This window comes from Zeus faber (assembly GCF_960531495.2).
Source record: "Zeus faber genome assembly, chromosome: 1".
Taxonomy (NCBI): domain Eukaryota; kingdom Metazoa; phylum Chordata; class Actinopteri; order Zeiformes; family Zeidae; genus Zeus; species Zeus faber.
Genome location: NC_137193.1, coordinates 48,057,501 through 48,080,500, shown reverse-complemented (window position 1 = coordinate 48,080,500; position 23,000 = coordinate 48,057,501). Strand labels below are relative to the sequence as shown.

Genomic DNA, 23,000 nt, shown 5'->3' with positions numbered 1-23,000 from the left:
GTTAATATTCTGGATGTGGACAATGAATACCTTCTCAACTACTTAGTGACAGCACATGTCTGTTCACTGGGAAAACGTCATCAGAATAAAATTTGTTGAACAAAAACAGTTGTCAAAATGTTTACAAAAACAACTAATGATTTCCAAGAATATATATTTATTTAAAAAATACTGAAGCGCAAAGATCATGTGCTAATGACTATAGATGGACACTGATTGGTCAAGAATCAATAGCAAAATTACTGAGTATTTCTCAGAAGCACATTCACTGTGCTTATTCGAATGCGATGCCTGACAATCTGAGACCACATCAATAAAAGCCACAGTAAACGGAAGAATGTGTCCTGGAAGACACGGGGAATACCATGCAAAGCGCCAGCCCTCCTAACCTCACAAAAGATTATATTGACTGAGCAGCAAATGGGGACTATGTTTTTACAGCTAGCGTAAATATCCCCAGCATCGCTGGAGTGTCCCAATCAGGATGGAGCGAGGGCATTCCACATCATTGTTGTCTGTTTCTGGGCAACCGGGTCGTCGCTGTAGTCCAAGATGTTGCCGTTCCACATGCCAATGCCCCTCAACCCTTTATATGACACCAAACCTGACTTGGCACCGATACTATCCGGGTCGTCGTACCACACTTGATGGATCTGTCCATTCTGGTCCTGGGAGGGTAAAGAAAATAGAGATACGAATTCCGTGAAGGAAGAATACTGTCGGCCCGCAGCCAACCATGAACAATGGCAGCGCTTTGTGATGTAAATAAGGCTTAATAAAATGTCCCAGTCCTTTGGAATGCATGAATACTTTATTACCTCACAATGTGTAACGGGTAAAGGGTTTTGTTGTGGAAGTTCCATAGTGGTCAGTCGCGGTGGCTATGGCGCTCCAAACTAAAAGCCTTTTGCCAGAAATTGCAGCTGGTGTTGTCCAAATGTAATTTATTTAGTATTGAGCGCAGCATCTCTCAGCTCTGCAGTAAAGACTCTTCATTGATGCCAACTTTTACTCAAGCTTTTGTGCCTCACGTACCTGGTAGTTGAAGTAGGGAGCCTGCTGCTGCTCATCCCACAGCCTGCCAGACAGAGAGCTGTTAAGCTGCTTCATGATCCAGCTGTAGGCCTTCTGCTTACCCACTGCATCGCTGCAGGGAGCCCCACGGAACGGTACCTTGGCGATAGAACACACCCCTTCCTAACGAGACCAGACTGAATTACCAACCCATACTTTGCAAATTCAAGAGTTCAGCCCTGAACCCTGACAATGATTAGTGGGAACCATGGGTTGTGTGTGCGTGCGCGTGTGTGTGTGTGTGTGTGTCAGGAAAAAATAACTGAATACCAGATTGTCCACATCTACAGTACTCACAATCCACATGTCCTTTCATCATTTTTAAATATTTTGTTCTCTACATACTCTCACGATTCCAAGATTTACTACATAATTGTCTACCTAATTTCGACACACACACACACACACACACACACACACACACACACACACACACAATGTCTTATTTCACAGTTTGTGTGTTCGTAGGCCCATCAGAGACCCAAATGTATGTGCACAAGTACTGAAAAAGTGAGTTTCTAGATAATAAGTCCCTTTTAATATTGTTTGATTTAGATTCAAATTAAAAATATCATACCTGCGACAGGTCAAGGCATGTGTAATCATATCCATACCACGGGACTCCCATCACAAGCTTTTTCGGATCGATTTTCAGATCTAAATATTGGTAATAACCTGGTAAAACAATAAGTTATAATATTATGCTACTATAAAATCTATGAGTGTGTGTTTGTGCCTTGTGCATTGTACAACAAACCTCTCAGTGTTTGGACGATCGGGGCATTTGCCATCGCGATACAATCTCCCATGATCTGACTCTGCTCGTCGTAGGACATCACAAACAGCAGGTCGCAGGACTCGGCAATGGCCGCGTAGTCATAGCAACGCTTATCCACGCAGTATGGAGACCAGGCAACATCAAATGATACCTAGAGATTAGGAGTAAGTTAATACCAACAGGATAGAATTCACATAATGAGTCAAAAAATGAAAACAAAACCAACAAGATATTTAAGTTTAATATCAATTTAATTCAGGTCTTGACTATAAAGTGTGCCCCCATGTTGACCATCCTCTTCTAAGCCGTCTATTCTTATTAGTTGATGCTATTTAATAATTTCCCCCACCTGTGAGCCTGGGATCTCCCGGTGAAAGGCCTCGGTGGTTTCCTTCACCAGGGCAGTCAGTGCATGGTACTCTGAAGAGCCCTCCACCACCTCCTGTTCTATGTCTATGTTGATTCCGTCCATAAACTGTCTCTTGGCCAAGGCAACCTTCTCTGTGATCCATGTCGTCCTCTTTTCCTGGTCCACAATAGAAGGGAGAGAAACATCCCCTTGATAGAAAGATACAAACACATAGGTTAGGAGCAGAATGGCGATCCAAACAGTTAGGGGAAAAAAAACAGGAAGTAGTATAAAATAGAAACGAGAACAGGGTAGGATGCGAGACGACAAAACATCTAAATGATATTCTGAGTTAGTCTCATCAAGATAACTTTACTCATGCCCGGGGGGAATTCAAGTCCCAGCAAAGAAACCAGCCTTCAGTTATGAAACAGAAAAAGGATGAACCTCTGTAAAATGACATCTCAATGAAATCAGGAGTGAAGAAACCAGGTTTAATTTAAGTGGTGTGAGGCAGGACACTCTACCTTTGAGCACCACCCGGGCCCCCTTTGAATGTGCAAAACACATGAGTTCCACATCATATTTTCCAAATGTTGCAACTGTCGTTATCATGTTCCAGTTGTAGGACCTCCATGTTTTGCCTCCCACATCAAACACAAATACCTGAAAACATAGTGGGCTATTAACTAGTTGAATGGCTGATATTGATCATTTCAGTAATGTAACACTATATTAAGAAATTCAAAGAAATAAAAACACATTTTTATCTTGTCGTGACAATTGCAGATCCAGAGAAATAAAACATGTTCATGGCGCCCTCAACTACTCCTAACTCCTAAGATAAATTAAACTTTGCAAAATTAACGGCAACAGGTCATTCCATAGTTAATCCAAATGCAAAAATTAAATAACAATCCTACAATTGATCCAAATGGATTACGTACACTTCATTGATGCTTTATTTTGTTTAGCTCTTTAATTACGAAATAGTGAAAAACAGTTTGCTGCTGCTGATTCACACATGAATCCCTCTTAGAACCAGAACAAATTCAATGCAGGGGACGCAGTAGGCACAACAAATCATTTGTTTATATCATTAGGGGAAGAGCACTTAGATATTGTTGTTATCAGTTTCTTAAAAAACAAGTATTTTACCAATTCCAACAATTAATTTCATGAGTAAAATGTTTTGGGGTTTTTTGGGTTTTTTTTGTTTTTTTTCTCCTGCCAAATCGAGTGTTCCGCACTCTGGCCCAGTACGCGGCAGCAAAGAGCTGGTTTGGCACCCGGAGGAGACGCGAACCCTTCCCCGGAGCGGTGGGCGTCTTCTCGTCTGTGAAGACAACTCGCCAACTGACCTCAAAGTCCCTTCCGCCTCGGATTTGTTGACACTGTTCCGCCCTTTCACACGGACACGCGTTGGCCTGAGCCGGCGAGGCCAAACACGCCGCTGCAACAACGACCAGGAGCAAGGACATGTTTGTACAGGGAACTCCGCCCGAAAGAGGAACCGCTGCTGCGTCAATACGCCAACAAACCGCCTTACGCGAATAAATGACGTAATTGGTACGGAGAGCGAAATAGGACATATTCGATAAAGGTATTGGAGGCCAATGATCCGCTGAGGCGACCCCTAACGGGAGCAGCAGAAAGGAGAAATGATTTGGTGTGTGTGTGTGTGTGTGTGTGTGTGTGTGTGTGTGTGTGTGTGTGTGTGTGTGTGTGTGTGTGTGTGTGTGTGTGCGCGTGTGTGTGTGTGTGTGCATGCGTGCGTGCGTGCGTGCGTGCGTTGGTCGCCGTCGCCGCTTGACTGCATGTGTGTGCAGTGTGATGAATAATCTTCTCGAGCTTCAAAGACAACGCAATGTCACCAACCTAACCCGCCGCACCCGAGAAAGTATGAAAAAGATCAAAGTTAAAGGGCAACGGAAGTAATCAAATGCCATATCCTGCCGAAAAGCGGTGGAATGAACAAAAGGCCTAAAAGATGCAAATGAATTTACAAATGGAAGCCTAGAAAAACACAAGGCAAGAATGGAGGAGCCCTCTACCCTCCACCTCTAGTTTGCAGACGAAAGAAGGATAACAAGGCCCATTGTGTCGAGAAAAAAAAAAAGAAAGGAGCCTTTTTGTGCCCTCTCCAAGCCGGTTGTAAACTGCTGTGGTTCTGAGACAGAAACGGCTTTTGTGTTTGTGCGTTGATGCGTGTGGGGAAAGTGGAGTTTGTGTGTCGAAACAATACTAACACCCTGTATTAAGACAGGAAAAAGACAAAGAGAAGAGTTTTGCAAATGTTGTTAAGCTTTCAAAATGCGTGCGAGGACTTTGACGAGAGAGACGAAAAGACTTATGCCAATCATGAGAATAAAAGACATAATTAAATATAGGATTATTAATATATAAATATATCCTATTAATAAATAAATAAGTATTAATATTGATTACCAATTAATTAATGATCAGAGAAACAGTGTGGCGAGGCGCTTTGCAGCACAGCGTTGTTGACAAAGAAAGAAAGAAGAAAAAGAGAAATGAAGTTGCTAATGCTTCACTAGAACAACGTCTTTATGATGCATTCATGGTGCATTCATGGATGGTACAGTAACAAGTTTACATTACGGCAGTCGGCAGAGTGTCTGTAGGGGGAGTGCTGTAATGAAAACATTTAATGAATATTGCAAAATGACATGTAATTGGGCTGCGATGTTACTGTACTATCCATGAGTCCACCATGAGTGCTTCATGTAGATGTAGTTCAAATAAAGCGCCACCCAATTATCTTTCTGTTTTAACATGACGCAATACTCACCTGTGAGGCACATGGTACATAGCCTTTCATTAACCAGATGGGCATTTGGATTGGCGAACAGGATGTATACTGAGCGTTCCACAATTGTTTGTATTTGTCTAGTTCTTTCTGCAGGATACCCAAGAAGCAGTATTGCATCAAACTTGTGTGTTCATAGCTGCCATTGAAGAGATGTCTCTCCCTCAAGTGACCGAACAGATCCATCCAAAATTGACTCCTAGTTAGAGTACACACATTTTACTATAATGTTGTACTTTGGCCCTGAAAAAGACTCAATAATGGTTGAAATGTGGCATTTAAAGGTGTACTGCAATTTTAATAAGCTTTGAGAATTAGTGTTTATGTAGAAGCAATTTTGTAGTGGGCACAAGTAGTCTCAAGCTGACACAAAGTAAATACAACAGATAAAGGCACCAAGAAAAAGTGAGTATTGCCTAGATCAGTTTAATCACATACAGTAAATACAAAACTGTGGGGTCAAGTCGACTGCATGAATCAATGAAGAATCAACAATTTGAGAAAAAAAACCTCCGTTTGCGAAAGTAGGACCACCAGCTTTCAATACATTTGTCGGATGTTGAAGTGCATTACAAGTGGCTTTTGGCTCCTGCAAATTCATAAAAACTGAACTCCTTAAAAACCGAACATTGCTGCCACAATATGACAGGGAAGGTTCGCTCCACAAAATAGACAAAAGATAACCTGGTAAAAGATAAAGGGAAGCAAAGTTTGAGGCTACAACCTATTGCACTGGTTCTGAAACTGTCGGGTGGGGCCCCCCCGGGGGGACACCAATAATTTAGGTTAGGTTAGGCCGAAATGCGTCTGCGTTTTTAACCTTTTCTGCAATATGCCATTTTAAATAAAGGCATTTAAAATTCATTTTGAAATGAGTGCCTTGGCTCCTATCCGTTTTCCTTAGTTTTGATATTGTATAACATTTATTACATTCAATGGCTCACAAGGAGGGTGTGGTGTTGGGGCTGTAGCTACTCTTCTCGCAATATTTTGAATGCGATCCCCTTTGCGGCAAAAAAAGGGGATCTTTATATTTTTGTACTTATGTAATCTAACATCTAGGGTATTGGGCCATCAAGGAAATTACTCAGCTATTTCATTTGAAAACTTGTGTTCCATACATGGTAGACTAAATGTTATGTTACGAATGCGAGCTCCCTGTTGGCTAATCCGTTGCACTTGTTTCAATTATGGATTTACAGGTCTGCTATCCAATGCTTGAACTTGTTAAAAATTACACAACATTTGCGTAGAACGATCTCTACAGTTAATCTGCTTTCACTGTAACGTCAGACAAGTATTGTTATGTCTCCATACACGAGTACAGCTTAGGTTACACTCATGTGATTGACTAATGAATGAAAATCATTGTCTAATGTAAAAATAATATTCAAAAGAGGTAGTGTGTCCAAATGGCAATAATCAGTAAACACACGGGGATGCAAACACATGTATGGTGAAAAAAGAGCGAGCTACCCCAAGTCACCACACATCCCCAGTGCGGTTTTTCCGAGTTACAATGAACGTTAATTATGTTTTCGGAATTCATGAACGCACCATCATCCTGCTTTGGCTGATCAATGGCGCCCCACCAACAGCAGAAGAAATGGTCACGTCTGTACCATCACCTTCCTCATCACCATCACCCTGCACATCGCCCAAACTTTGAGCATCATCCCACGGCGTCACTTAAATAACACATCCCACCCAGAAGACGTTTGTGTCGAATTGTTTATCGTTCTTTTGTCTTGTCATACTTTAATACTTGGCATTTTCTTTACGGTGTTTGTTCCATTATAACCAATGCTCATATGCTGTCATACTGATGATCATCCCTTTCCTATCATGTAGCATTATCCCTATTATTAAAGCTTTGGGGAGCTAGATGCTTTCCACAACGTTGGGACAATATTATGCGAACAGATACAGACGACCGCAAGAAGGATGGCTTCCCGCTTCCGTGTTTAGTGGGCTTCAACTTCCAATCAATTAGTCATTCATTTACTTGTATTTGTTTTGCTTGTAAAACATTTTTTTTATTATCTTCGTGAGGAAGGGGAGATTGGGGATTTCCAATCCATTTACGCTCAGCCATCCTGCACTCCTTTTAGCCCTCCTGACGAATTTAGACGTTCCTCCATGTTTATATTTTTTTTTGGGGGGGGGGGGGGTTCCAGATTGTATTTTAATGTTTACGCTTTAGTTACCTTTTGAGTCACACTTTTGTGAGACTCTGAGTGAGTCTCAAGGCGGGGGAATGAAGATATCTTCATGTGACTTTTATGTACTCACATAACCTAACATACACACACACACACACACACACACACACACACACACACACATATATATATATATATATATATATATATATACATATACACTGTATATATGTTCCACTCAATGCTGCGAATAAACATGGGGTGATAATGCTGCTGTCCAGTGCATTTATAATATTACAGGCTACTGTTGATCGTAACCACACCAAAGAACAGACCCGCTCGCTCATCAACCTGGCACACATTTCTCACTTCCGGTCTTTCCCTCCACACTTCTTGGACCCGCTCCCTTGAGCATCTCAGCCTGCAACACGGTGACAATAAACACATCAATAACACAGTTTGAACATTTCGAACAGGGTTGCTACCCTCTCTCTCTCTCTTTCTGTGTGTGTGTGTGCATGTATATATATATATATATATATAATATATATATTGTTGAAGAAACAAATAGTAGTCTGGCCTATTCCACCAGAAATGGAGAGAGGCCCGACGGTGAATAAAACAGATTCTGATTTGGATTCTATTAATTTTTTATTTTATTTGTCCTCTCTTTGGTTACTTTGCTCCGATTGTTCAATATTTGTGCTATGTTGGAGAAAATAAACATTTTAGTGGGCAAGTTGACATTAGTTTGGTCAAGTCAACGGACTCAAGCACCATGACATTTTACGGGCTGTAATATTGAATTGATTGTTGTCACGTTTATCCTTCTGTAGAAAAAAAGGATCAAAATAATATTTTCATTTGATATTAATATTTGCATTTATTTTCTTACAAACCTCGTGAAATGACAGGCTTGAAGCCCAAAAGGGACAAATAATCATAACATGTTGATAAATGTTGATATTGCAAATTGCTGTTTTCTACTGTTGCAATACATCAAAAAGTAAACACACCATATTTGATTTGAGTTTGGAAACGTGCCCCTGCTTACAAGGAGATGCTAGGTTAAACTGACCTTCATACCATGACCCATTCTGCACCAGTTTATCAGTGTTCCTTTGGCTGGGACATAGTAACAGTGACAAGAGAGACAAATTAGTTAATGATATATCTTGGTAAATACAATGTTAGGAAATAAGTAGCTTTAAAAGACATTTTCTGGACTCTCTTCACAACCCATCACCATGAGGGTGCTTGTACTGGCTCTAACTTTGGCCCTTGTGGGTAAGTCTTTCACAGATGGTTTAGGAGCAAAGAAATGATTATATCACTATTGTACATCAATGCAGTGGAGAAATTCTCAACAAAGACAATACTTTGAGAAATCAAGTAAAGTGTAGCAACAGTTTCTCACTCTACGGGTAAGGCAGGTTATCTCCCGATTATGGGCCTTTCTGTGTGGAGTTAGCATCTTCTCCCCGTGCTCACATGGGGCTTTCTCAAGGTAACATCAGTAAGCTGCCTAGTGCTCCTGGCTGCCCCCCGGAGGAAGGACAAGCCAGGATGGGTTAAAAGTAGAGAACTCATTTCACCGGCCACCATTTGTAGCATATGTGTGTGTGTGTGTGTGTGTGTGTGTGTGTGTGTGTGTGTGTGTGTGTGTGTGTGTGTGCTGGTCGCTGTCGCCGCAGACTGCATGTGTGTGCAATGTGATAAATAAAGAATCTTCTCGAATTCAAAGACAACGTAATGTTGGGTTTCAGCTCTTTAACCCTAACCCTTTCCAGTAATCCTGATACAAGCTATCCATGAATCGTTTTGAATGTTGTTCTCACGAACCTTTTTTTTTTATTTTACAGCTGGGTACGAAGTAAATTTCGGTAAGTACATAAGAAAGAAAACACATTGTATAATATACCTTAGATACACCTTATGTAAGATGCTCACAGCTCTGATTTAGAAATGCATCATGCAATCAACATGTGCAGTGGTCCAAGCAATTGGATATTTTGTGATATTATTTATCGAGACATTTATAAAAAAATACATGAACAATGAATGTCTTTTAACTATAATGGACAGTGATGATGATTGTTCAAAAAAAAGTAATCGTACCTTTTAAATTACTCCTGCAGCCCCTGAGTTTGCTGTAGGTAAGACCTACTTGTACAAGTATGAGGCATTTCTCATGGGTGGGTTGCCTGAGAATGGTCTGGCGAGGGCTGGTGTCAAAGTCAGCAGCAAGGTTCTCCTGAGTGCCATGACAACAGATACCTTCCTACTGAAGGTAACAGCCATAAATTCTTATTAATGTACAGCTTAATGTTTAAAACCCTCATGGGATTCAGTAATCTGCTACAGATATTGTTTTTGACTGGTCCTTGCAGCTCGTGGAGCCTGAGCTCTTCGAGTACAGTGGCATCTGGCCCAAGGATCCCTTCGTTCCAGCCACCAAGTTAACCTCAGCCCTGGCTGCTCAGCTTCTGACACCAATCAAGTTTGAGTACGCTAACGGAGTTGTGGGAAGGGTGTTCGCACCGACCGGCATCTCCACCACCGTGCTGAACATCTACAGAGGAATTTTGAACATTCTTCAACTGAACATCAAGAAGACCCAGAATATCTACGAGCTGCAAGAGGTTGGAATTTATGTTTTCATCTTTGACGATTAAACACACAAAATGTCATCCTGATGTGATTTATGTTTGGTGCAACAGCTTTGTGCTTGTATTTTTTTATATTTAGGCTGGAGCTCAGGGTGTGTGCAAGACCCACTATGTAATTACTGAGGACATCAAGGCTGAGCGTATTCATCTGACCAAGACCAAGGACCTGAACCAATGCCAGGAGAGGATCATGAAGGACATTGGATTGGCTTACACCGAGAGATGTGCTCAATGCGAAGCTGTATGAGTGATTCATTTGTTTACACTCTGTTGCTCTGGATATTACGCTGCTGGTTGGGTAACACTGTGTCTCCTTAAAACAGAAAGGAAAGACCCTGAAGGGAACTGCCGCTTTCAACTATGTCATGAAGCCAGCAGCTACTGGTTCTTTGATCCTGGAAGCAACTTCTACAGAACTTATCCAGTTTTCACCATTTAACATCATGAATGGTGCTGCCCAGATGGAGGCCAAGTATGGATTCAAACACACTTAAAGTCCAATATGGAGATGTTCTTTTAACATCAGGAGTTAATGTTCATCTTGTGTGTTTTCATAGACAAATCCTGACCTTCCTTGAAATCCAGAAGACCCCAGTGGCTCCTATTGGAGCAGAATATCTTCACCGTGGATCCCTGCAGTATGAGTTTGCATCTGAGCTCCTACAGACACCCATTCAGCTCCTCAAAATCCGCAATGCAGAGGCACAGGTACTTTGTAGGGGAATAAATAATTCCAACTTGTGCATTATGATTTCACTCTCTGTTGCAGAGTAGCTGAACATTGGCACATTGTTTTCCTGGCAGATTGTTGAAGTCCTGAACCATCTTGTGACCTACAACACGGCAACGGTCCATGAAGATGCTCCTCTGAAGTTCATCGAACTCATCCAGCTTCTGCGTGTGGCTAGATTTGACAGTATTGAGGCCCTGTGGACTCAGTTCAAGAGTAAACCAGCTTACAGGTAAACTGGTCTTCCTTCCCACCCCATCCTCTAAAAAATAAACAAACAAACAATGTACAAATATGCCAAAGAAAAATTATCAAAGATAGAAATGTTTTGCAGGCACTGGATCCTGAATGCTGCACCTGCCATTGGAACCCATGTGGCTCTGAGGTTCCTCAAGGAGAAGTTTATTGCTGGTGAAATCACTGTTCCCGAGGCTGCCCAAGCTCTCCTTGCATCCGTGCACATGGTGTCTGCTGACATTGAGGCTATCAAGCTGGTTGAGGTAGGTCTTTCTTCTTCCAGTGGTACTCTATATTTTCACTGATGTAAAGATTAAGAGCCATAACCAGTCCTTTGTGTTCATCACTGCCCAGGGCTTGGCTTTCAACCACAAGATCCAGGAAAACCCTGTTCTGCGTGAGATTGCTCTTCTGGGCTATGGTACTATAGTTTACAAATACTGTGTTGAGAACCCATCCTGTCCAGCTGAACTTGTACGGGTAAGTGGTTTCATTCTCTTTTTTTTTCGTGAGTGCTAATTTCCAGGTGGGAGTATTAAGAATGAATAACTCTGAATAAATGTATCAAAAACGAATAGTTGTGCGTTTCCTATGTCTTTTACAGCCCATTCACGAGCTTGCAATTCAGGCTGCTGCCAAGGGTGAATATGAGGATCTTATCGCTGTTCTCAAAGTTTTGGGTAATGCTGGCCATCCCGCCAGTCTTAAACCAATCCTGAAACTTCTGCCTGGATTCGGCACCGCTGCTTCTGCTCTGCCACTGAGAGTCCATGTCGATGCCATCCTCACTCTGAGGAACATTGCCAAGAAGGAGCCCAAGATGGTAGGAACTTCAGGTCATTCTCTTCATTTTCAATTACCAATACACTTGTGCATTTTTGGGTGTTTTGTTTTGTAACGTTCATCTTTATGGATTAGATCCAAGAGGTGGCTGTCCAGCTGTTCATGGACAAGGCTCTCCATGCAGAGCTGCGCATGGCTGCTGCTCTGGTGCTGTTTGAGACCAGACTGCCAATGGGCCTGGTCACCACACTGGCCGATGCCGTTCTGAAAGAAGGAAATCTGCAGGTGGCGAGCTTTGTCTATTCCTACATGAAGGCCATGACCAAGAACACAGCCCCTGACTACGCTGCAGTGTAAGAACCGTGATAATCATTACTAAAGTGTGTGGTTTTTTTAAATAACTAAAACCCTCATAGAAATTAATCTTCTATTTTTAGTGCCACTGCCTGTAATGTTGCAGTAAGGATCCTCAGCCCTAAGTTTGACAGGCTGAGCTTCCGCTTCAGCCGAGCTCTCTATCTTGACGCCTACCACAGTAAGTGAAGAATAACAGTATACAATATTTGCGTACTTTTATATGTGTTAAGCCCAGACCTGCCCAACCTGTGTTTATTTTGCTTCTTTCAGACCCCTGGATGATGGGTGCTGCTGCCAGTGCTTTCTACATCAATGACGCAGCGACTTTGTTGCCCAGAGCTGTGGTGGCCAAAGCCCGCACCTACCTGGCCGGAGCTTATGCTGATGTTCTTGAGGTAAGCGAGCTTTTGTCTGCATTTAATGAATTATATGAGATGACATTATTTCTGACTTCAGTCCAAGCATTCTTAATAACTTCATTTTGTAATGAGTCATGTTCAGCAAAACTGCTTATTAGCCAAAATATCAGGTTGTCTTAGTCTAGGGATGCAAATATAAAGGAATTTCCTTAACCGATAGTTGTTAACCTTAACAAACAATCATCGATCAAATTGATAACATAAAAGCTAATAAGGTCACCAGGGGGTGGCACCATGGTGCGTGGGTAGGAGTGATGGAGTGAGCCAGATGTTACGTAGCACATCAAGTGTGGTGCAGACAGGGGAATCGAGACGCTAATAAAGGTATTAAACATTACTCAAATTCTTATATATAATGACAGACACAAAATACTTTAGTTTAATATATTTTATTGTATTCATCACCATGGCAACATATCGCTTCGTGACAACTTATCCCTCAGAGATGGAGTCTTGCCAAAAACCTACGTTCCCTCTGGTCCCTCACCTCATATCCTCCCCCTTCAATAGTGGAAATGCAGTCCACTATTACTCCCAGGATGCTACAATAGTATTTTTTAAGTGTTTTATGTTGTTGTTTGTTGGAGTTGCTGTCTCCTCTACCATTTTTTTCCCAATCACACTGGAACCATGACACGCCCCTTTTCCGACGTGTTTGTGACATCGAATGTGACGCACCAGAGAGAAAAGGCATTACTCCTGGCAATTGGAAAGGTGTCAATCGTCTCTTCTTAGTGGGTTTACCCAGCTTTAAAAAGTCTTACCTTCTTATCTTACTGCACAATGACATCTGCAGAATTAAAATAACCGGATTTAAATTTATTTTCTAGCAAGCTAAATATGCCAAGCTATTAGATGGTATGCTAATCCAAATATTTCAGATATTGGCTAGATAATATAATATAAGTGAGATAATATTTCCACAAAATAGGGGTCCAGCCCCAAAAAATGTGTATTCAGGGCAGTTCCGACATGCCATCGTCCAAGTTTGATCTAGATGGGTCCATTATTGTGGAATAATTTTGTAAAGAACTTTTTTATCACAGCCACAAACACGGCCCAATCATAGAGTTACACTTCTACAGTCACAAAACACACCGGAACAGAGAGCCAAAGCACACTCATCCATTGAACTTTAACAAAGGGCTGACTACCCTGGACCTGCGTATTGCTGCCTGCAGCTATATATATATATATATATATATATATATATATATGTATAAGCAAGGACCGGTGTTATTTCACTGTAAGGGGGCATGATGATTGAGAACCCTAATGCAGGGAATACTGACAGACTGTGGGAACAAAACTGAGACTGAGAATGGTGATGCGCGATGTGATGCTTGACTCTGAGACGGTATTGCACAGCGCACAATACAGACTGGTCACAGAGCTGGTCGTAAGTCCGAACGGTTGTTAAACAGGTAGGTCGTTAAGGGAGAAGTACCTGTATACTGTAGCACATTTCAATAAGGCAATTTAACATGCTTTACATAAAACATCAATAGCATTAAGACATAGTGCAAAAGAAACTCATTATAAAAGTACATAAAATGCATAAAGTAAAAAAAAATAGAATGCATAAAAGTTACAGTGCAGTACAAGAAATGAATCAAAGAAACCTTGTTCTACTCTTTGTTAACAATTATTTAATCGATTCTCAGAATAGCGTTTTACCTTGTCAAGGTGATATCCTAGCCCCAGAGAACCGGTCTGGAGATCTTTTCAGTTATCTGAAGTTGCCGTTTCAGATAGGCCGGACAATTATAATACAGTGCGCACTAAGCCACTAGTATTCACATTTCAACAACAAGATATTCAAAGTGCTTTACAGAACACGTCAGAAGCATTAAGACAAATTGCAAAACACACAACACAAAAGGATTATAAAAGGATATAGAATATATGAATTTAAAAATATAATTTATAGAATGCATAAAGCAAGTCATTAATGTCACAGTGCAGTGAAATAAATGAATCAAAAGCAAATTAGGTTTAGTAAAAGACAGACAGAGACTGAAAATTCTTCAGCCTTGATTTAAAAGAGTTGGGAGTTGCAGCAGACCTGCTGTTTTCTGGGAGTTTTTCCACATATGTGGTGCATATAAACTGAATGCTGCTTGTCCATGTTTTGTTTTGACTCTGGGGACAGAAAGCAGACCTCTCCCAGATGACCTGAGAGATCTGGATGGTTCATAACGTAGCAGAAGATCAGAAATGTATTTTGGCACTTAACCATTCAGTGCTTTATAAACAAACAGGACTACAGTCGAACCTTGCATTACAAGTGTACCAGTTAACGAGTAATTTGTACTATGATCCGAGGCTCGTGCAAATTTTTTTCTTGTTTTACGAGTCGAAATCCACATTACGAGCGAGGTTCATACAGCGACCGCTAGGCTGGCACACGCTCTCCTGACAAGCGTGGCCACCGCTCACTCAGTTCACGTGGATATCTCGCTGTGGAAGCATCCCTATTGTGTTTTCCCAGTGTTTTTCTTTTAGTTTTGTGCGTTTTTTGCTTGATAAACATGAAAAAGGAACACGTGTAGTGTAACTACACCTTTTCCGTTTAGAAACCCATAAAAATGATTTTTGTGTTATTTTTGGTTGGTGGTTTTTGGGACTTGGGAACGGATTAATTATATTTCAATTAATTTCAATGAGGAAAATTGATTTGTAAAACGAGCATATTGTAAAACGAGCTCGGTCATGGAACAAATTAAACTCGTAATGCGAGGTTCCACTGTATTTTCAAATCAATTCTTTGATGGACAGGAAGCCAGTGTTAAGATCTGAGAACTGGAATGCTGTGATCTACTTTCTTGGTCTTAGTGAACACTTGAGCAGCAGCATTCTGAATCAACTGCAGTTGTCTGATAGATCTTTTAGGGAGACCCTGCATTTATCTTCAGTAGTCGAGTCTACTGAAGATAAATGCATTGACAAGTCTTCCAAATTCTGCTGAGACATAAGTCCTTTAATCCTTGATATATTCTAGAGATATTAGAAGGCTGACTTTTGTAGTGTGATATGGACCTATAATAAGTATTTTGAGTTTAGTTTAGTTTGGGCGCTACCAAGTTTTTGATAAAAGCTACAGAAATCGAATTTGGTTGATGGCTGCACGGGCGGTGACAAAGGTCCTCAGCTCTTAGGGACGCGAGTGCTTTTACATTCAGAAATTCTCACACGATATATCAGATAAATTCTCGACTACTTGTTAATCAAGCAATAAATGTTTATTTTTAGTAACAGAGTTTAATAATATACAAAATAGGTTGCGGTGGAAAGGTAAGTTAACTCACGGTAAGACATAAACACACACCTGAGAAATGAAATGGTGGCTGTTATGGGAAGAGGAAGATATTGGCGGAGAGGGATTGTATTTAATGGCGCTTTAATCCGCAACTTACCTATTCCAAGCTTAATAATAGAAAGAAAATAATCGCCTTACACCACCAACATCACTTAGTCATGAAAGTTCCAAGCTTACTGATTTGAATTTCCGGGATCACCGTAGTTTGGGTCCGATACGTAGTCTTGTCTGGGGCCCGGAAGAGTATTTTGGCTCCCATGTACGGTTGGTCCAGAACAGCGAGGCGTAGCGAAGATCGTTCCTTCAGGTGAATTAAACTGAAGAGCCGCATATTCAAAAGAAGCAAAAATTTCCATTAGATATCTGCTTGCCTCTGAGGGATTTGAATGGCAACTCCACTTCCTTTCTTATGCACTCTAGTTTCACCCATGAAACTGAATTTGGGAGGGGTTGACACTCAAATTATTATTATTAAAACATTTTATTTTTATTATGCTTATCCTCCATTTTTGCTTTTTTAGGTTGGAGTTAGGACTGAAGGAATCCAGGAGGCTCTTCTGAAGATGCCTCAGGCTCCGGAGCACGCAGACAGGATCACCAAGATCAAGCATCTCATCAAGGCTGTGAGTTTGGTTTAAATGACAATTTCTTATTTAAAACAAACAAAATACTGAATGACAGGTGTCAATGTGTATTTAATATTTCCTTGCGTCCACAGCTTTCCAATTGGAGGGCTTCTCCTTCAAGCCAGCCTCTGGGTTCCCTCTATGTGAAGTTCTTTGGACAGGAAATAGCTTTCGCCAACATTGACAAAGCCATCATCGAGCAGGTTATCGAGGTACAGCTACATAAAGCTGTTTTTTTTTTTTCAACCAATCAAGAAATAAATAAACGTTAAATCGTAGCCTGGACGCCAACATGTGGGAACATTTTATCTTTCCTCAGATTGCAACTGGGCCCAAGGCTCATTCGTTTGCAAGACAAGTCCTGGAGACCCTGCTCTCTGGTTTCTCCTTCCATTATGCTAAACCTCTACTGGTGGCTGAGGTGCGTCGCATCCTCCCCACCGCCGTGGGTCTGCCCATGGAGCTCAGCTTCTACACCACTGCTGTGGCAGCCGCATCTATTGAGTGTAAGTTCTGGAGGAAAAATCTGATTAACTAATTCTGCCGGTGTTGAAATCTTTATTATGTCTTCATATTTACATATATTCTCTGTAATTCAGTCCAAGCCACAGTAACTCCTGCTCTCCCTGAGAACTTTGCTGCTGCTCAGCTTCTTAAGTCCGATATTGAGATGAGGACTGCATTTACACCAAGGTAAATAAATCACACCTAACACCTAAAAATGGAAAGTTGATGGCATTTTAACATTTGAAATTTTCCCTGAAGTTCATAGTGTTCTCGTGATATATTGATGTTTTATGTCCATGTGTTAAAATTCATTAAATTTTGAATGCAGAACATAGACTCACAAACAGATGTGGATTCAACAGATTTGTTGTGAAATATCGGGTTTAGCTCATAAAAGTCCAACTAGGTGAAGAGTGTGAATGGGCAGGTGTGGCGAAGATTATTCTGGAGACTGAGGTCCAAAACCTCAAGTAGGTGGTGGCTGGCTGACCAGAGTTGAAACCGCATCGTAGACAGTACGATTTGGTGAAGATTGAAGTGAAGCTCAGGGGTTAAATACTGCAGCCTTGGAGTGTAGATAGATGAATGAGACGCATTTCTCTTTTAATTGAACATTTTCTTTGATATACTGTATATGCCACTCTGAGAATACATTATTCGATCATCCTTACTTTTCCATTTATGCCATCTAATTTAATCTAATTTTTTTTCCTTTTAGTCTTTCCATGCACACCTACGCTGTCATGGGTGTGAACACTGCTTTGATTCAAGCCGCCATCCTGTCAAGGGCCAAAGTCCACACAATCCTCCCTGCAAAGATGGAGGCCAAAATTGACATGATTAAAGGCAACTTCAAGATTCAAGCTCTGCCTGTTCGGGGCATCGACAAGATCGCATCCGGAATGTAAATGAGGTTTCTTTTCATTACAGTACTTGTATAAATCGATGTTTAATATCTCTGAAAAGTCATGTTTCTCCTTCTCTGTTAAAGTGCGGAGACCCTCGCTATTGCAAGAAACGTAGAAGACCTTGCAGCTGCAAGAATTACACCAATGATTCCAGCAGAGTTGGCTGCTTCACTGTCAAGCGAGGTGTTCACTTCTAAGATTGCATCTTCACTGGCCAGGGACATGGTGAGTTTAACCCCTGATTTCCCTTTTGAAACACAAAGAGATTTCTAAATGTCACATCCCAGTCATTTGCAGAAGGCTTTCAGCGCCCCTAAGTTAATTATTTTGTTTTATTTTCAGTCAAGGTCATCAGAAATCATTCCTATTGATCTGCCCAACAAAATCGTCAAGAAGATGAAACAGATCAAGCCAGCCTTTGAGAAGAAAATGTGCGCTGAAATTGAAACCTTTGGAATCAAGGCATGCACAGAAATTGAATCTAGAAATGCAGCTTTCATCAAGGACTGTCCACTCTACACCATTATTGGAAATCATGAAGTCTTTGTCGAGGTTGCTCCAGGCAAGTTAAATGGATGAATTGTATTTAGATGCGAGAGAATGGACAATGGACAACAACTTCAGTAAACTCACATGTGAACTGTCTTCTTACAGCTGCTGGACCAGTGATTGAAAAGATCGAGATTGAGATTCAAGTTGGCCATAAGGCAGCAGAGAAGATCATTAAAGTGATAAACATGAGCCAGGAGGAAGAAACCCTTGAGGATAAGAATGTCCTGTTGAAGCTCAGGAAAATTCTGGTTCCTGGCCTGAAGAACGACACCCGGTCCTCCTCCAGCTCCAGAAGCTCCAGCTCCAATCTCCATTCCTCTTCTTCTACATCATCCAAGTCAAGCTCCAGTAGAGTGAGCAGGAGTTCCAGCAGCTCTTCCAGCAAGATCTCCAGTGCCCAGTCCAAGATTGTCTCCTCCAGCTCCTCCAGTTCTTCCATTTCCTCCAGCTCCAGCTCCCGCATGTCAAGGGTGAGGCCCAAATATAGTTCAAGGACTTGACTTATGAAGAGCAGTGGCACCATCTGAAATGTGAGATTTCTGGAGTTGCATTAAAATGCCATCTTTCCACTTACAGCAGGAGCTCATTGACATGAAGTTCCAAAAGAACCACATCCACCAGGTGATTAATTTGATCGCCCCATCAAAGATACTGAACAGTCAAACCATAGCATAGCATACCATAGCATACCATACCATAGCATACCATACCATACCATCATGATCAGGCAGATGATAATGATATGATAATGCCTTCCATGTTTGCAGCACACCGTCTCCACAGGAAGAGCCCCTGGCAAAAGCAGTGCCTCCAGCTTTGAAGCCATATACAACAAGGTAACAATGCGGTATCAGTTCAACTCAACGCATTCAACTAGATAACTGCTAACATCAGGCCTTGGTTTGTGTCTACAGGCCAAATACTTGGCAAATGCCGTGACTCCAGTCGTGACCTTCCTCATCCGTGCCGTCCGAGCTGATCAGAAGGTGCAGGGATACCAGATCGCAGCATACTTCGACAAAGCCACCTCCAGAGTCCAAATCATCTTTGCGAACCTTGCTGAGAACGACCACTGGAGAATCTGCGCTGATGGTGTGATGCTCAGCTACCAGAAACTTATGGTAAGATGTGTAACAGCCCTCAAGCTGATAGTAACAGTTGTTATGTTATTGTTGTTGTTTTCTTCTGGAGTTTCGAGTACAAAAAACACTTTTCTTAATAGGCCAAGGTTGCCTGGGGCATTGAGTGCAAGCAATATGACACTGAGGCCATTGCTGAAACTGGTCGCATTGGTAATGAACCCGCACTCCGCCTGAAGGTGAACTGGAACAATCTTCCCAGCTCCATGAAGCGCTACGCAAAGATGTAAAGTCCCAAATCATATCAATTCAATCAACAGTAATCATCAACATTTTATTGTACTTGTTGTTTTTGCCATAATTGAAAGTATGCTTATCCACATAATGTAGGATCTCTCAGTACATCTCTAGAACCGCTGAGGCCGCGGGTATAAGCCTAACAAAGACCAAGAACATCCAGAAAGAAATTAAACTCACTGTGGCCGTTGCCTCAGAGAAATCCCTGAACGTCGTGCTAAACACACCTAAGGTGGGTGTTTCACAAACAAATTTAATTCAAAATAGGCAGATATATAAGTATAATCTTTCAAATTCATCATATTCTTATGATTTGTGGTCATTATTACAGTGGACCTTGTACAAGCTAGGTGTGGAGCTCCCTATTTATCTTCCTGTTGGAAACACTGCAGTTGAGATGGAGGTGTTGAAGAACAATCTGGGGGATAAGATTTCATATGTGCTTACTAAAGCTCATGCAGGTAAGAGGATAAGGAAAGAGGTTCCAATCGATGTTTTAGTCTTTGTAGTTTAAATTATTCACTTATTGATTTGTCTTTCTTTTTCCTTTTTGCCACAGCTCAATGTATCATGGTCAAAGACGTGTTGACGACTTTCAACAACAGAAGATACAAGAATGAGATGCCCCACTCTTGCTACCAGGTTTTGGCTCAGGATTGCACGGATGAACTTAAATTCATCGTTCTACTCAAGAAGGATCTCGCACAAGAACAGAAGCAAATCAGTGTGAGAATTGCAGACATGTAAGTACAAACTTAACAACTTCTAATTATTCAGCTCAAGTTAACTCTACTTTTTGACATTTATACTTGGAAGATCTATTGAATCTATTAAATTATTATTAATTTCTGAAACAATTTTCTTTTCAATAGTGATGTCGACTTGTACCTCAAAGACAATAACGTTATGGTAAAGGTCAACGGAATTGAAGTCCCCATCACCAACCTGCCATACCAACATCACACAGGTATCGACTGTTATTTTAAAACTTTTGGTTTATTTCTTTTTGATACATGAAGCTACATAAACTACAATTTCTACAGAACATAGCATAAAAACTATTTTCATTCGCCTTTTGGAAATATTGTATATTTGTGCGTATTTTAGGCCAAATCCAGATCAGAAAGAGAGGCGAAGGCATCGCTCTCCATGCTCCAAGCCATGGTCTTCAGGAAGTTTACTTTGATGTCAACACATGGAAGGTTACAAAAATTGATGTTATGCTGCCCGATGCTTATTATTTATTTTAAAGACAGAGAACAGGTAGTTCATTAATTGTGCTACTGTTTTTTTTGTTTGTTTGTTTATTTCAGGTGAAAGTTGTGGACTGGATGAGGGGACAGACCTGTGGACTCTGTGGAAAGGCAGATGGAGAAGTTGAACAGGAGTACCTCACTCCCAATGGATACCTGAGCAAAAGCTCCGTCAGCTTTGCTCATTCCTGGGTGCTCCCTGCCCAGAGCTGCCGTGACAACTCAGGTAAAACTAACTGGGCTCCAAACAAATATCGTCTTAATGACAAAAAAACTTCTAGCTCTTAGAGTGTCTCCTAACTTGCCTCGTCACTCCTAGACTGTATACTTTCAGCTATAGTGTCTCTGTGGTGTGGGGATGGAGTTGTTTGAGCAGCCACTCCTGTCCTGGTTCTAGCTAATTGGGGCCTAGGAGTGGCTGCATACCTGTTGCTGGTTGGTTGATCTAACGAGCAACAGGTTAAAACCCCTATCCCCCTACACACTCAGGAGAGGAGCCCTTCTCATGACATATGTCCATCTGCTCCAACGCTAATTCCATCTAGCCCACTCTCTACAATAAACTGTGTGTCTTAAGCCAAGTCATCTGTGACTCTGTGCCGGAGGTCCCTGAAAATGCCCTTGGGAAGGGACACACTTGTTTAAAACTTGTTTAATAATATAATTAACATTCTTTTGCAGAATGCTATATGAAGCTTGAATCCGTGAAGCTGGAGAAGCAGGCGATTGTCCACGGGCTGGAGTCCAAATGCTACTCTGTGGAGCCTGTGATGCGTTGCCTGCCTGGCTGTTACCCATTGAGGACCACCCCCGTCACCGTGGGTTTCCACTGCCTGCCTGTCGGTAAGTCGAAAAACAAAATCACACCATGGACCCTGAATGATGAGTACCTGTCCTTTATGTCCTAAACTGACCTTTATTTCTGGAATCTAGAATCCAGCCTGAGCAGCACTGAAGGTCTGAGCAACATCTACGAGAAGAGCGTGGACCTGCAGGAGAGTACCGTAGCCCACCTGGCCTGCCAGTGCACCGCCCAGTGCGCTTAGCGGCTCATCTGTTGTTAAAGGCATCTGTCTGATAAATTATCTTATGGTGATTGATATTTTGAATAAACTTCCTGGAAAATTCAAAAGTATGGTGCCTGACATTCAATGTGTTAAAAATATATTTTTTAGAGTGTTTAGCTGACTGTGACATACAGTCGATTTGATGCTGACACATGTACTTATTGTAAGCTGCTTTGCTCTAAAACATATGTGTCAAACTCAAGGCCCACGGGCCAAATGTGGCCCGCCACGTCATTTTATGTGGCCCGCGAGAGCTTAGAAGGTCTGATTATCTTATAATGCCGATCATGCCGATCATGTTACCCGTGAAGTGACGGCATCCCACCACTAGATTGCAGTGTTTTCACATCAGTGCCATTTTCCGAATTAAGAAATACAAACAATGATCCCAAAATGTCCAGGAAGAGAAAAATTGATGCAGATGGAAGGCTGTTTCAAGAAAGATGGGAAGGCGAATATATGCTTGTGCTTCAAGGAGAAAAAACGGTATGTCTTTTGTGTTATGAGGCAGTGGCGGTTGTCAAAGAGTACAATCTACGTCGGCATTTTGACACCAAACACGGAGCTAAGTCTGCCAAAGTGAGCCTTCAAAAAAAACAACAAATGGTGCAAGAGCAAATTGCGATCGCAGCAGGATGTGTTCAAGAGAGCCACAACCAAAAACAATGCGGCAGTGAAAGCTAGCTCTATTGTGGCTGAAGAAATTGCCCGCGCTGCAAAGTCTTTTTCAGAGGGTGCATTTTTGAAGCAGTGCGCGCTGAAGGTCTGTGAGCAGGTGTGTCCCGACCAGACACAGACTTTTAAAGATGTCAGTTTATCAAGAAACACCATCATGGACCGAGTTAAGGAACTAGCAGGAAACCTGGCAACACAGCTGGCCGAAGAGACATGCAGCTACATAGCTTTTTCATTAGCTCTTGATGAAAGCACAGACAACACGGATACAGCACAGCTATCCATTTTTATTAGAGGCGTCAAGTCGGACCTTTCTGTCACTGAGGAGC

General features: G+C 41.6%; 2 protein-coding genes across 2 annotated transcripts; one reads left to right on the top strand and one right to left on the bottom strand.

Moving 5' to 3' along the window:
• Nucleotides 1-140: 140 nt before the first annotated feature.
• On the bottom strand, nt 141-3,729 carry ctbs (chitobiase, di-N-acetyl). The gene is made up of 7 exons (XM_080000816.1): nt 3,563-3,729; nt 2,729-2,867; nt 2,202-2,410; nt 1,832-2,003; nt 1,652-1,749; nt 1,036-1,197; nt 141-668 (listed from the first exon to the last, which is right to left on the bottom strand). Exons 1-7 carry the CDS (start codon nt 3,680-3,682, stop codon nt 480-482), a joined length of 1,089 nt encoding a protein of 362 aa, XP_079856942.1. The 5' UTR covers nt 3,683-3,729; the 3' UTR covers nt 141-479.
• Nucleotides 3,730-8,440: 4,711 nt separating this feature from the next.
• On the top strand, nt 8,441-21,975 carry LOC307227619 (vitellogenin-2-like; the record flags this gene model as incomplete). Its single annotated transcript, XM_079996999.1, has 33 exons — nt 8,441-8,480; nt 9,332-9,483; nt 9,584-9,835; nt 9,942-10,103; nt 10,186-10,334; nt 10,420-10,570; nt 10,667-10,824; nt 10,927-11,092; nt 11,184-11,309; nt 11,434-11,652; nt 11,748-11,965; nt 12,050-12,147; nt 12,240-12,364; nt 16,229-16,330; nt 16,426-16,545; nt 16,653-16,839; nt 16,933-17,026; nt 17,559-17,744; nt 17,832-17,973; nt 18,091-18,310; nt 18,403-18,770; nt 18,877-18,921; nt 19,068-19,136; nt 19,215-19,421; nt 19,523-19,665; nt 19,770-19,908; nt 20,008-20,137; nt 20,236-20,419; nt 20,549-20,643; nt 20,784-20,878; nt 20,990-21,155; nt 21,611-21,772; nt 21,863-21,975. The coding sequence occupies 33 exons, from the start codon at nt 8,441-8,443 to the stop codon at nt 21,973-21,975; spliced, it is 4,983 nt and encodes a 1,660-aa protein (XP_079853125.1).
• Nucleotides 21,976-23,000: the final 1,025 nt, after the last annotated feature.

Bases quoted from the DNA above. Each gene is read 5' to 3' on its own strand.
- ctbs (XM_080000816.1), bottom strand. From the start codon at position 3,682: ATGTCCTTGCTCCTGGTCGTTGTTGCAGCGGCGTGTTTGGCCTCGCCG. The intron at 2,868-3,562 runs GTCAGTTGGCGA...CTATGTTTTCAG, and splicing joins GAGGCGGAAGGGACTTTGAG to GTATTTGTGTTTGATGTGGG. The intron at 1,750-1,831 runs GTTTGTTGTACA...TTGTTTTACCAG, and splicing joins GATCGTCCAAACACTGAGAG to GTTATTACCAATATTTAGAT.